The 15306-nt window shown below is 37.9% G+C and overlaps 1 protein-coding gene across 8 annotated transcripts in view; it reads right to left on the bottom strand.

Annotated features, from left to right (window-relative positions):
* Positions 1-15306, bottom strand: part of TASP1 (taspase 1) — an 83497-nt gene that overhangs the window by 49246 nt on the left and 18945 nt on the right. For 6 of the 8 annotated variants that reach the window (XR_005264513.2, XM_038176956.2, XM_038176958.2 and 3 more), the window contains exon 7: positions 11777-11856. Coding sequence is in view for 7 of the 8 variants with exons in the window: in XM_038176956.2 (XP_038032884.1) it covers positions 11777-11856 (80 nt within the window). In the remaining variant the exon portion in view is untranslated. Of the gene's footprint in view, positions 1-2406; positions 2484-11776; positions 11857-15306 lie in introns of all 8 variants that reach the window. The other 2 variants (XM_038176952.2, XM_038176953.2) reach the window with 2 other exon arrangements.

Here is a 15306-nt window from a genome sequence, read left to right as displayed (position 1 = left end):
CGCAAGGAACTCTTCCTACCATACAGAGCTGATAGATGTAGCTACTTTGGTCAATACTTTTTTAACATTGGAAATGAGGTCCAAGAGGTAAAAACCAAACACTTGATAATATTAATTCAGGGAGAGTAAACAAACTAACCACAGATGAAGAACAGAATTTGTTAAACCAAAGAATCCCCAAATAAACCAAGCCAGAACACTGTTTTTAGCAGGACTTTTACACAGGAAAATTTGCAAGTTGACAGAACTTCAACAAGTACAGCAAATATCTATGAGCAGAGCCTTTATATGAGCGAGGAAGAGTGGTGCCTGGCCTTGGTATTCACAAGAAGTAGCTATTACATGGGGATATATATGCCTAAGCCTGTTATCTACTGCTGCCATTGGCTCCTGCCAATTCAGAAAAAAGCTGTGTAACCAGAGAAGAAAGACAAATATGAGGGTACAACACAAGCCCATACATGAAAACCTGAACGTGTTTTCCTTGTACTCCAGAATTGAATGTGAGTGGTATTCTGAAGTCTTCTGCAATATTTGCATGCCTTCCAGTTTGAACATATGCTCAAGGATCACAGCAAAACTGGGAACACAGGGGCTAGTTCCTAGCTGCTCTGCCAGCTTTCCAGGGTGCTGTTATATGGCCTCTCAGCATCATCACTCCAACTATACCTTGGTTGCTACTCATTCAGCCTCTTCTTCCACTACATATGACATTCGCCAAGTTTAATAGATACATTCCATCCATTCAAGTCCTCAGTCTCTAGCTAAGCAATTAAACAATTTTCAGATTTTACCTTCTGCTTTAAGATATTGTCTTTTCAAAACAATAAAAAAATGAGGATTTGCTTTGAAGGACATCACTGATCACAGTATCTCATTGGCACTATTAATTCAAAGTGGTAGCAGTAAGCAAGGATATATACAGAAGAAGAATTACATATTTTACTAGTTGATAAGGAAAATTAAGTAGGAAATTGGGCTAGCAATGTACCACATTGTCCTTGTTTATAGAACGAATGACTCTCATACAAAGCAATAATTTTGCATCCTGAGGTGTCAAATACTTTCAGTTCACGGGTAGCTCAACTGCCTTTTAACTGTATGCTGGGGTAAAGACTCGTGCATTTTCTCTCCACTGCTTTTTTACTTTGCTGATCTCATGGGGGAGCAGTGGTGGTCTGCTCCAACAAAGACTCTTCTTCTGGATGAGCAGGTCTCCCCAGGAGATGGTGTGGCACATATTTTGTTGTGTAGCTTAATCTATGTCAGATGTCCAGCAGACAGATGGAGAAGACAGTTTTCTAGTACCATTGAATGACATAGGTTGGAAGGTACCTCAGGAGGTCATGTACTCCAGCCTCCTAGTAAAAGCAAGCCCAGTGCAAAAGTGCTGCACAGGAACTTATGCAGTCAAATTTTGGGTATCTTCAATGATTCCCATATCCTAATTTATGTCATTCCTCTTTCATCCTCTCCCTGTACAGCAGACACCACCATAACTACTATGACACTTAAATGACAAACACAGCATGGCCTATGATAAGGAAGCTAGCATAGTGTTTTTCTCGAAAAAATACACAAACTTTCCCAGCTTCTTCCACCACTCAACTTTACAGTAGTTATTAGGACAATGTTGCTTTAGCAAAGACTGATAATAATTGCCTTTCATTATTTATGGGAAATAACTATTATCAGTGATTCCTCTAGGCAGGATAAATGCCTCCAAAAATGCCTCCAAATTGACCCAAGAATCACGAAATAAAGGACGAGTTAGTAAAACAAAACCTAGCCATTTCCCTTTCTTCCTCTGACACAGATTTTTGCCCAACTGCAGATAACCAATTAAAAATAAAATGTCTGGAATCTTAAGTTTGATTTTTTCCATAATAAGGAAATAACAGCTAATAACAGGTAAAAGGCCGCCTGCCCCCATTTTACTCCTGCTTTCCAGGAACCTAGCTAGGTAAAACCACTAGGAATGCTATTTAACTGGGCAGTTAACTTGGTTGCTTTATCTTGTTCTACAGGTGACAAAGGAAACTAGAAAATACAAGTGAGCTTCATGCTAAATGAAAGAAAAAATATTTTTTTTCCTGAAAATATTCTGTAAGTTCGTCATCCTTGTCAAAGAACATACTGCGAGGTTTTGGTTCAAGAAAACATTTAATGAACTAAAAAAAAGCAGAATTAAAGTGTACTCGTTTAATACTACACATACAAGATGAAGTAAAGCCTACTGGAAAATTATTTTGAAAATAAGCACTGTACACAGAAGGGAAACACCTAAACACAGAGCAGGTTCATAATTCAAATTACATCTAAGGCAAAACAAAAACTCAACTCTGCTGTGCAAGGACACAAACAAACTTCATTTGTCCTAAATGACAGTACAAAAAACACTCTCACCTTCTCCAACAAGACAGCATATTCCAAGCTTGAGAAGAGGAAAAGGACAACACAGTGTTGAAGACAGGTATGTTTTCCTAAAACAAATGCAATATAGCTACATCAGCCTGATGTTGCACCTGGGCCAAGGAAAAGGGGAAGCAAGAGATAGAGCTTATTGACTGGGAAAGGGGAGGAAGCTAGGAAAAGGATAGTAAGGGAACAGACGGGATTTTAGTTTGAAAAATTGCTGTAGCACAGTCCAGAGGTATTGCTGGAATATATGGAAAGGTATTTAGTACAGCATCCTTTGATTTACTCAAGAATTTCAAAGCTTAGATGAAAATCAAATACGTGCCTCGAGATAAAATCCTTGACGATTACTATCCAGTAATAGTATGTACATTCAATCTTAAAAGAATTGCATCTCAGAAGCCACAGAATATAAACAGCCCTTCTGTTTTGCCTTCTCATTTATGTACATACTGTCATAAATAAAACTACTTCAGAGCTGGTGGGAGACAAGAAAAAAAAGAACAAAAAAACCCACAGCTTTACAAAATGATTGTCTGTGAGCGTTTAAATGTCATACTCAGGCCTCATCCAGATGAAAGACGTGTAATGACTGACAACAAAAGCATAGCAGAACCAAAACATTATTGAAAGCTCAGGACTTCAGTTTCTCACATTTATGGCACTTGTCACAAGCCCCTGCAATGCAGCATGGGGTACCTTTAAGAACAAATCACCTTCGAGGGCCTGAAAACATCTTATCAGTCCTCCACGTTCTCCCTTCAACCCCACAAGGTACCAACGGGAACTCTTCACGTGCACTCTGTACCTAAAAGCCCTAGGTTTTGGGTCTATTCGTGGTCAGTGGTGGAAGCACTGGGTAGAATACGTAGTCACAGCAGAGTTGTGGAAGCTGAAACAAGCACAGGGGTTTTCCTGCAGAGTAGGTTGAGTGGCTGAGCACAGAACAGGTAGAAGCAGAACCTACTCAACACCCCTCACCTGCATGAGTGGTTGGTATTAGCAGAGGTGGTGTCAGAATACGTGCTTATTTATTACCTATAAATGTGGAAGAAAAATCTCACAGGAACACCTCACTCAAAGTGAGAACATTACAGGTTTTCCCAGTTTGAAAAGGTTCCAGTATTACTGGGCACATGGATGAGAAAGAACCACAAAATCTTCATTACATAATTCATCAGCACAGGCTCTTCATCTTACACATGTATGACCATGGCTAGGCCATTAATACATTTTTTAATAGGGCTTTTACATCATTATTACCATTTTATGGAAATAGATGAGAAAGTAACCCGCAGTAAGCAGGTCAGTGGAACAAAAAGAAAGAGAACATTGGTCTGAGTCGGTTCAGAGATGTCATGTGTGTGACACTTGTCTGCCATAAAAATTCTACGTCATTTTTTCATCTCTTGTACTAACCCTGTTGGTGCTCTGGATCTTTGATCATTCCCACAATTCCTGGTACTATGTTATACTATATACAAGTAAATATTTTACCCAAAATCTTAACAGTTTACTATATAATGATACAGCAACCGATTAAATGAAACACAACTGTATTCCCCGTTCCACACCGCTCTTCCGTGATAATTCCTCCTGACCACTGAACTAAACCCTTAGCACTCAGAGGTTACACTGTGCTGTTCTGCACTGCAAACACTACACCAGGCTTACTTATAGCATCCAATTAGCCCCCTAATACCACTTCTGTTAAGTCTTTTTTGGTCACGTGCTCCCAAAATGATTCCAGGGCAGCAATGGCAGCAATCCTCTCTTCTAGTCACCTTGCACACACCTGTCTCATGCAACCCTCGTGACCCTACTTGACTTTTCTGATTCATAAAACAGAACAACTTCAAAAACAATTTTCTGTATTTCCATTTGTATATGCATCAATTTTGCATGCTGCATGCTCTCCTCCTTTGATAAAGCTCTTCAAAATCAACTCTGATGACGAAAAGTTTTAGCAACATATTTACAGGCCCTTCCCAGTTTCATCTCCCCAAGGGTAGGATTCAAGCTGACCTGACATTTTGTCTGTCCAAGGGATATTCTCCTTGAGACTGACCTTGGAGGAAACTGACCTGTTGGAAACTACTGCTGTACGTGCACGCAGGCACGTGGCTGTACTGAGGCACGTGTACACGTGCACATTGACAAATTCTCAGTGACAGCAGTTGTAAGCACCAGCTGGAACGAACACCAAGAAACTGAGATCATTTGGATACAGACAAATGATGGATACAGACAAAGTCCACAATCTGATTTCTATAGCAGCACAAAAAAAATCTAAGTCCATGAATCTTAAAATGGTGTTTTTTCCAGTGTTAGATTCAAGAAAAGTCAAATCTGGATTACTAGCTTTGAATCATAGGGTTCATAATGAAAGAACGGTACAAGGTGATCACAACCGTGTAAGCTTCTGGACCTTAAACCATCTAGAATGAACCAGCAAACAGAATAGGAGTTATTGAACTTAAAACAAAAGCAAAATTTTATAATTTTTTTTTATAAATTTATAAAAAGTTCCTGAGTTACTGTTTTACAGTCTTCTCTAACTCCTAGACCTCTGATAATTTTCCAGTAGCATTACTGATGGCCTTAGGCATCCTATTCACAGACACTAGACAGAACTTCTCCTGAGTCATCTTTCACAGCCTGTAAGAAATGGTGGAAATGGACCAAAGAACATAGGTAAGAGAAAATATTATTAAAGAGAGAAAGTTACAGTTGTCCTGTTCATGGACTCCTTCAAACTACTGAATTGTATATGCTGAACAAAATGTAAGACTTTTTTTTTTTTTTTTTAGAATGGTAAAATTGATACATATCTACTTATTATTTCTAGGTCTGTGTACTTTAAACAGGCCTGCAGCTGACCAGCTGTTTATTATAGTACACTAACATTTCTTGCTCAAAGGTAATGCAAAAATTTTTTAATAAGAAGTCCACATTTCCATAAAATTTCCTTGCTTTTATAAGCCATACCAATTCACGTTAGTACTTTGAGGGTAGGCTAAAAACTCACAAGATATTTAAGTGGATAATTAAAGTTTTCAAAATCAAGTAACAGATACAGACTTCTAGCATCATTAAATCAGAAGTCAAGGTCAGGACAATACCTTTGTATTTACAGTGGTGGAACAGAAAGCCAGGAACACAAACTCTACCGTTTCTATTACAGTCATTACAAATTGTTATGCAACAAAACATTATGCAAGCTATGAGCATTCAGCAAGCCTGTTTAAAAGCAAACAATAAATTGAAAATACTAAGAAAACTAAAACTCTTCTTAAGCCTTTGGAGTACAGAGTACAGCTGGAGCACAGAGCTCTGCCCAATCGTATAGCACCCCCTGGCAGGCAGTTCTTATAGTCAACTGAAAGAACCCAAAGGAATTTTCTGCATTTTATCTTTTTACTCCGTATTAAAAGAGAATGCAACTATTGGAGAGAAGAAAATTAAAAAGGAATATACTAGCAAATTAGTTAACCCACAGGAATTAAAATGATCCAACAAGGAATTCTGTTGAGCAGTTGCTAAAATAAATGGCACAAATAAAGACAGAGGAAAATAAATTTCGTTTTAACAAAGCCATTTTAAATGACAAATTAACACCACTTATGCTTCTGTTGAGATCAAAGACTACTAGCACTACTTCCCATGTCGCCATACTTTGACAGACAGCAACATGAAAGGGAAAAAAAAAATACTCGGCATCAGAAGCGTACAAAAGAATCAACCTATTTTTTCAGAGCACCATATAGATCTGTCCTTCATGGCAAGGACTCAGGGTAAACTATTGCTGAATATAGCATTTCTTACTACACCCTGGAAGAAACCCCTTCCTCTTCATCAGGCAGCTTTTCCTGCCCCCTGGAAGATTTTCACTCAAAATATCTGCTGGGCGTTTTGGCACCAGATTTTTCCAGGCTAACTTACAGCCTGCATAGAGGTGGCACTTTCAGAACTGCAAGTGGATCTGTAATATTATGTCCAAATCCAAATCCAGAGAGCCTTCACACCACTTTTTTTTATTTTTTTGTGCAAATGAAACTTGCATTTACCAGGCCCATTTAATTTGCATATTATAGAACAGAAGTAGCAGCTCTTACTATTAAAGAGAAGCATCTTCTGAAAGATATTTCTTAGTTTCTTAAACCAAGATATGAACTTGGTTTAAGATATGAACTCAGAAAGTCCCCTACACAGAGCAGGTAAGCAAGCTACCTAGTAAAATCCCCCAAACCCCTGAGTTTCTCTCCAGATCTCTTTCGTTCTCACCCTAAAACCGAAGAACCAAATCACAGAACCTTCTAGCACAGTCCCAGCAATACAACAAACATTTTTCTAACTGTAATAACAGTGAAGTGGAAGAAAAAATGAGGAGGTGTGAGGGGGGTTAGAAAAGAGACAGGCCAAATATTGGCAGTACTGATGCACAGGGAGGCATATGGTGGCACTAGAAGTACCACCACCTGCATGGCACCTAGAAACGTCTCTCCTTCATTAAAGGAACAAAGCAGTCGTAAGGTAAAATGGAATATCCTTACATGGATAATAAAGAATGTTGTTATGGTTAAAGTAAGAGAAAACAAAGCCAGACTAAATGGCCTGTTATAACTGGAATGCCAAAGCAACGTATAGCAGTACCAAAACAATGATACAAGCTGATGATGCTAAGCTAGTCAAGGTAAGCACAGGGCAGAAGAACTGAAGAAGGATTCTGAGTCAGTGACTGATGATAAACCAGCAGATTTTATTCAGCAGATCTCAAAATAATGAAAAAGAGGTAGTTAATCAAACAAACCATAGTTGAGCTGTAAAGGTCTTTACTGATGCAAGAAACTAATGTGGGCTCAAGGGCATAAAATAGCATCGATCACCTCTAGGTATGCAGGAATCAGTCCTAACTCAGGAGATTATTGTCTAGGGCAGCAAATGGGGTAGGGAAAAGGAGGTAAACATTCACTCTGCTCATTCCTTTTTTTTCAAGCATCAATTCTAGCTACACTTGGTTTCCAGTTTCTGATGTAGGTGCTCCTGCTCTTAAGGAATACAATTTACTGAAGTGCTTATGGTCCCTTCCACACCATTAGAGTTAGAGGTACAAGCACACTGCACGAGTGTACTTCCCCTTCTCTTTAAAGACTGTATACTTAAGCAGCCCCATGTTATGTCAAGTAGGAAGACAATGCTCAGCAGCATTAGCTGTGCAGTAATTCTGATTTGTTTTAGCAGCAAATACTAGGTTAGGTCTACCACAGCTTCAGATATAAAACTGACGTTCTCATTTAAAGCCCCTTTGTGATACCTTGGTCGGATTTTAAATGAAGTGCCATAACTACCATCTCACAAATAAAAGGCCTTAAGGCTGGTAACCCCGATATCCAGTTTTGTGCCAGTTTCTAGGCTGCTAGAAATTGAACTCCCCCTTTCAAACACAGTTGTACAAAGTAGATCCACCTTCACATTACATACATCATAACACATTCCCACCCAGCCAGGGCTGATGGCATCACCCATCAAAGATGCATAATTATAAGATGCTGTCTTGTACCGCATTATCCTTGTCAAATCAACTGTTTTGCATCTACTGTAGGCTGGACTGAAAAACAGAGATAAAAGTGGTTTGGTTATCAGTAGTGCAAGCAGAGAGATATTGGCAGTTGAAGCTGTATTTCACATTTACGTTGCCAATTTAGAGTAAAGTATACTTTCAACATTCATGAGAGGTTGCATGATACAGTCAATTAGAATTTCTAAACTGTAATTACACTCAACATTTTGATCACACTTTCAGAGCAGTCTCTCTTACACAGGGTAACGAAGTGCTAGCATAAGTTTGTATGGGCTCTAGTATGGGCAGGAATTATTAAATTCAGCTTTTTTGCAGTCTGTAGGCAATGCAAGCAGATTGCATTTCAGTTTTTATTTTTTTTTCTTTTTTGATTTTTTTTAATAAAAGAAAAAACACTCACTCCATTGGAAGCCACCAGGTTTCTACATACAGTAGAAATCCCATTTCCTTGCACACTTGGCAAACCGAAGAAGACAAAGCAGGTGAGCCTTGACATAACCTTAATGTAGTTCAACAAAGAACATGGTTTAAAACATCATTTCAGTTTGGTGCTCAAATGCTTTGGAAGTTCTCAGAGAATTATGGAGTGTGACCACAAAGCTGATCATGCAGCTTTCTTTGTAACTGATCATACAGAGAGCTCCATCACTATAAAACCAGCCACACAATCCCAAAGCCTCATAGCAAGTATAACATTCCTCTTGCCTTCTCAGGTCCAGGAAAAGGAAGAGAGAATAATGTGTTCTCCAAGAATATTTTTTCCATGTGCAGCACCAAGAAGCCAGAACATATGCACCTAGTTCTCCTTGTTGATGCTTGTTGCAAGTATATGTCTACGGTTTGAGTTAGAGCCTTGGTGGGGCTCTTTTTGGTGTTTTGTTGTTGTTATTGTTTGTTTGTAATTAAGTTACTGGCATATTTTCCCTGACATTTGGCAATTATTTTGGTTCTGCACTTTACACGGCTACCCAACAGTTAGACCATTTCAAGTTAATTTACCCCCTTACTATCCACAAAAACTCTACATAGCAAGCATAATCAAAACCTCTCCCAATTTTTGAAATTCCTTGCATTATGTAGTCCAAAAGCTCACTTCAAATGAGATCCTTTGTGGTTACTTGGAAACAGCTTTCTCTTTCATTGCAATTTCTGAATTCACTAATAACACTGGAAAAAAACAAACAATTTTGGCTTTTTTGCATGTTACCCATGAGACAGTTTCCAATTGCTTTCAGTTACAACAACTGCATGTAACACTCAAGGTGTTAGTGGTTACCTTCCAGCTTCACTAACCAGAAGCCGACAACTTTAGAGAGTAACTTTTCTAAGGACTGTTAAGGAAATCAACATATTATTTTCTGAAAGTGATTTTTCATATATTTATTTAGTTTTGCCCTTTTCATTTTTTAAAGAAAAATCAAATGTACAAGCTAGTGTAATCACTGCACAATAAAGTGTACTCCAGTTCTCAGGAAAATGACAATGTTTAAGTTGCTGAGGCAGGTTTTTTTTTCTTTCTTATATATCCATTTTAGTTATTTAAATAGTGGACACGTTCATCTTATCTTTTTTTGAGAGGGAATCTGAAGCTCAAGGCTATAATTGTCAAACACCTCCATTCTGTAAATTGGGTTGGCTATGGACTATAATTTAAGCTATGGAAAAGCAACAGAATTAGAGAACATCTGTGAAGAATTCGGTCTAAGTTAATTGCTCATTATTACAAAGTATCTCTGCCACTGTTATTTTTCCAGCATACCCTTCAAGTACCCTAAACTGAAGTCATTCGAGCAAAACCTTTGCACAGCCAGGAGTTGCACTCGCTGATCCTTGCGGGTCTTTTCCAGTGCCAGATATCCTATGATTCTCTGATAGTCTGCATGCAAGTCCTAACAGTCACAGCCTGCCTCACAGCATCAGCTCGTTCCTGCATCAGGTCCATCCTGTGCAGTGACTCAAGCATATAATCATATATATGGGTACTTCACTGCACACAAACCTGGGTGGAAGTGGGGTGTACGTCTGCGGGTGGGAGGGGGAGGTGGTTGACTACTTCAATACCAATATTTGATACCAATACTTTATTCATGGACATTGCAACAGGAAACGACATTCCCGCATTGACTTTGCAATGGGATTAACTTCACAATCCTGCTAATTGTTTTAATGGAAATTGTTTTGCCAAATAACTATATTCTAAGTGTGCTGAAGAGACAAAAAGAAATCACTAATGTTTTGGAGCTAGTTTGTGGAAAATACATCAACTGAGATTATTCATCTGGTATGTCTCCAGTGTAAATTCAGTCTGTGTTATGTAAACCAAAGGAGCAGTGGTCATCCTTATTTTTAAGCCTTCATATATAAATTTGCTCTGACCATTTTAGCAAATAAAAGAACATTTGGAAATTAACGTTAGAAACTGATCATCTCTGTCACAACAGAAAGGCAGTGGTACTAGAAACAGGGTAAATGTTTGTGCATTCAAACAGACCTAGCCAAGAAACTCTCCTTCTGGAGGATCTCCTACACATACACAGCAAATACATCTGAAAAAAAATCCTTTAAGAGTTTTTCCCTTTTTCTAAATTCACAGAAATAAAGCTGTTTTGCTTAACTGAGCCCAAAAGTTGTTCTGCAAATACCGTTCTGGACAGCAAATAGATAGAGTAAGTTTAAGTCATGTGAGAATAGAAATCAAAATTTTTTGTTCAAAATGAAATGCATCATGAATATGTATGAAAATTGGTATGATTGAGTGTAACAGTACTACTGCTTAGGGTTACATTTGAGTGCTGAGTATTAGCAACTCTGAATGGCAACTTCTGGATGTTTATCTACATTTAGAAGTACATCCAATAAAAGCCTTAATAGCAGCCCTGGTTTTCAATTTCTGATTTCAGGACTACTCACATATTCCATGCAGTAATCTTTTAAACTGTAAAAAAATAAAATAAAATAAAAAAATGTATAATTGTCTGTCTTCTTGGTAATAAACTCTGACTTTTTGCCTGCATGGGAAAAATAGGAAGTATTAGGCGTGTTCTCGCCACAATAGCAAGCTACAAACTAATGGTAAGGGCACTTGCCAAAAGGTTGGGGACTGAGAAAGAAAAGGAAGGGGAACTACATCCTTCTTTCCATGGGTACACGCACAAATTTTTAGCCTAGTTTGTACATGGTTTATCAATATACCCCAAGAACTTTGCTTATTTTAAGAAAAAAGAAGGCTTTTATAAGAAACCTGGCAACTCTTAGCATACAGTATATTTTGAGTCATGCTGGATTGGATCATTCCACCATATTAGATGAAGAAAAGACTAGCTAAGTTTAAAAAAATAAATAATAATAATGGTCTGTTTATACCACACAATCCTGGACAAAGAATCAGAGCTGGATGTAATTACAGAATCTGAGCCTATTTAGATACGTGCATAGTTGGTGCTTTTTGGATCCAAGATGGATTACAACTTGAGCTGTTTGAGTCTCTATTTTGGTTAAAAAGTAATAATTAAAAAAAAGTCCTTTGTTATATTTAATCCTAGAATCACAAATTCATTTGAATTACATGTTGCTACAATGCAGCTGAAGTAACAGTTCTTACTTTTTGCTATTTAGATACTTAATATAAAATGATTAAATGTTACCATCCTTATACACCATAATACCGTAAGCTAGTTGAATGTTAAGAACAGCGACATGATGTATACCTCAACGTATGAGGCACTATTTTAAATTATTCTGTCCTGTTCTTCCTACTCATACCACCAGTTTACTCACTTGTAGCCATGATACCTGGAGGACATGCTGGTATCCCGTGATCAACTGCCCATCTGAAAGCTCCTTCACCAACTAAAAAGCTAGGAGACACAGAAGAGGGAGTTTAAACAAAACCATATAACAAATCCCCCTTTTCTTGCAATTATTTTTGCTATTTGGTTTGGTCATTTAAAAACTGTAAGCTGTCTGCATTTCACAGAAGAGTCAGCTATAAGCAGTTGGCAACCTTAGGTAGTTTCATTAAAAGACTATGCAGCTCTGACATTAAGTTTACTATTGAATAAAAAAAAAGTGCTATTAAATTTTAAATGAATTACCAAATAGCACCAGCTCTTAATTGCAGCTAAAACAGCACAGCGCTGTCCATAGGCTTGCTCTCTATAACAGCTAAGTCAGATCCTGAAGACTAACAACATGGGATGAATGACACAAGAATGGTACGACATTTCCAGTGAAGTTAGTCAGTGCTACTGGAATATCAAGAATTACTTTGGGATGCACGACACAAGCTAAAAATAAGTTTGCTTTAGAAAGACAGAGGTCTATCTCATGGTGTTTTATCAAGCATTTGCAAATGAAACAAGTCCATTAAGTATTTAATATAATCGTGGGGCAAAAAACAATTGGGAAGTTTTTTTTTTTTGTAGTCAGTACTGAACATTTTAAAGCAGTGAGACAGCACTTACTGCAATGATAATGAAAGATGGCAAGAGTTACACACAGACATGTACCTTTTAGGAATACAAAACAAAAAAAAAAGTCATCTCAATTATCTATACCACTTCCCCTTAGATAAATTAATCTGATTCCCTGAAAAAGGGAATGTGGTAGTTGAAGATTATACATTTTCAGAAAGCCCTTGAAAAGCAGCAACAGCAGCAACATAGGAAAGGACACCTGTTTCCAGTCACTGCTTCCTATTTCCCTTTTGAAATCAGAATACCACAACTGCCTAATGGGCACAAGAAGCAAAGACTAAGAACTTAGAGTAATTTCAAAAAGCTTTATTGAAATATCAGAATTATGAATATGAGGTTAAAAGAAGTTATTTTAGCTACTCAAAAGTCCCCCTGGCCACATAATACTATCAATTCCTGAGAACGTTATTGATAAAGAAAATTTATTGGCATTACTACTGCTGCAAATTTTCTTGATAGTATTATATCTGACACCTGCAGCTTTCGGGATGTAGTATTTAGCAGTGGTACTTTCCATCTTCTCTATGACACAACCATTACAAGTTCAGTCTTTCCTTCCCTAAGTGTCAAAAAAAAAAGTTTCTCTAGATAAGAATTTGAATTGTTAAACATGTATTTCTTACCATTGTTAGTGTAGCTCCAGATAAATATTTTTTCATGTTGCAAGATACTGTAGAGTAAGGTACCGGGTACTTTGGGAGAACTCAAGTGTCTCCTTTTAGGTAAGCTAGTGATCAAGAAACGACCTGTCACTCATATTAACATAAGAGAGAAATGCAAACTGTAGCCAAACTGAAGTAAGTAGTATCCACCACTGACTAAAGGAAGCTTTCTTTCAACTATACATTGTCAGGAAGTGAGTAATCGCTTCCTGTTGAATAAAATAGAGGAAGGGTAGTTGCAAAAAGTACCAAGATCAGATATTAGGAGTCATACAGATGATAACCTGAATAGCACAGATCAGTCAGAAATGCTACATTTTCCTGACATCTCACAATTGCTTGCTTGTTTTATACTTAAAGACACAAAAACAGTCACTGGTATTTACAAAGCAAGAAAAATAAAGCCCCCAAGAATGTTCAAGAAGTACTAAGTTGTTCAAAACTTAAGTAATGTGACTTTTATTTTGCTCCTGCTTGTGTCCTTAATTCCTGGAGTCATCTCCCTGGTTACAAGGTGGACACAGGCAAACCATTTTCCTGTTCTGGTCCCAAAGAATAGTTAGTGGTTTTGTTTGTTTGTTTTAATTTTTCACTTCAGATGTCCTGAAAGGACAACGTAATCACAGAGGAGTTGCAATCATCAGTTTGCCAAAAAATCAAGATCTCAGTGTTTTGTTATCCATACCACCTGTACTCCCTCCTCTAAACTGATACCGAGGTAGCTAGTTAGCAAATCCTACAGACATACAGCATGAACTCAGTTCTGCAGGTAGCCAAATAATTGTAAATCTAAACAAGACTAAATAGTCTTCACACCACCCCAAAAAGCAAGTTTCTGTGATCTGGTTCAGCTCACAGGGAGGTGGGAAGGTGGGAACCAGCAGGCATTTAGCAAGCTACTTCGGGTGCCGTAAGACACATCCATATACCTATGTAGAAGAGCTGCAGCAGGCAAGCATGAACAGGGCTATAGCTTAAGCTGGCATAAAAGCAAAACGAACCCTAGACAGCTCCCACCAAGCATGATTAACTGAGGAAGAGGGAAAATAGGGAACAAAGCCAGTGGGCTACAGAAAGCAGCCAAACCTCCGCTGAGTCTCAAAAGCCTTTAGGCTAGTTTAAAATACATTTTTTTTTCCCAAAAGGGAAAACAAACAAACAAAAAAGGCTGAATGAGAGTTTGTGCTCTGCTACTCTGAAAGCTGGTTCTACACAAACAAGATAAAAAGATCTTTCTTGCAAATGTATCAAATGAAGAGTGCCCTGCAGCTGGTACAGGCTCCAAACACACAGAAGATGAACAAGTCCTCCCAGCACCAAGTCCATGTTTAGAGGTGCTTTCCAATTCCAGGGAAACTACAACACAGTAAGTGAAAATGTAGGCAAAGGACCCTTAAAATGGTCCTTCTAGGCAAATTTTCACAAGAACGTGGTTCTCCTGGCACTGGTTGATCCAAACAGGACCATTTAATATGGGCTGTATGGAGACAGGCTACATGGAGATGAACAGAAGTGGCAGAAGAGGGTTAGGTTCATGACAGATGGTCAAGGTGATCCTGAATGTAACAAATTTTGTAATGCTTATTTTAAAATGCAGCAATCACTCTGAAATCACTCTTGCACTGAAGAAATTATTGAGATGACATCAAGAACAGAGATAAAAGGTGGTGAGTCATCAATCTATGCACATTCTTGACTATGCACTGCCCTGCAAGTTACCCAGCATACATATCCTGTCTATAGCACCGTGCATCCCAGGAGTGAGAACTGCAAAATCCTGCATGTCCAGAGGGGGGAGAGGGGGGAAGTCCTTCTTCCCATATAGATTATTATTAATACTGAAAAATGGATGGAAATATGAACTTTGAAATCAATAATACAAAAGAATTGTTAAAAAAAAAAAAGGAGACATTTAGGTCTATTTGTACCATCTTACAATCCTTACACATATAAAGGAAATAGTAAAAGATGTAAATAAGCTTTTTTCTCTTAGGAAGATCAGGTATCCCTCATTTCAGCATATGAAATAAAAAAAAAAAAAAAAAAAAAACAATCAAAAAAAAAACCTTAAAAGCTATTAGTACAAAACGTCTAATCCATTATTCTGGGACCAAAGATGATTCTCAGTGATCCACCCAATGTGCAATTGTGCAACTATAATTGTTCTTTC

The sequence above is a fragment of the Anas platyrhynchos genome, chromosome 3 (genome assembly GCF_047663525.1).
Source record: "Anas platyrhynchos isolate ZD024472 breed Pekin duck chromosome 3, IASCAAS_PekinDuck_T2T, whole genome shotgun sequence".
In the NCBI taxonomy this organism is placed as follows: Eukaryota; Metazoa; Chordata; class Aves; order Anseriformes; family Anatidae; genus Anas; species Anas platyrhynchos.
This window is presented reverse-complemented; position numbering and strand designations above follow the sequence as displayed.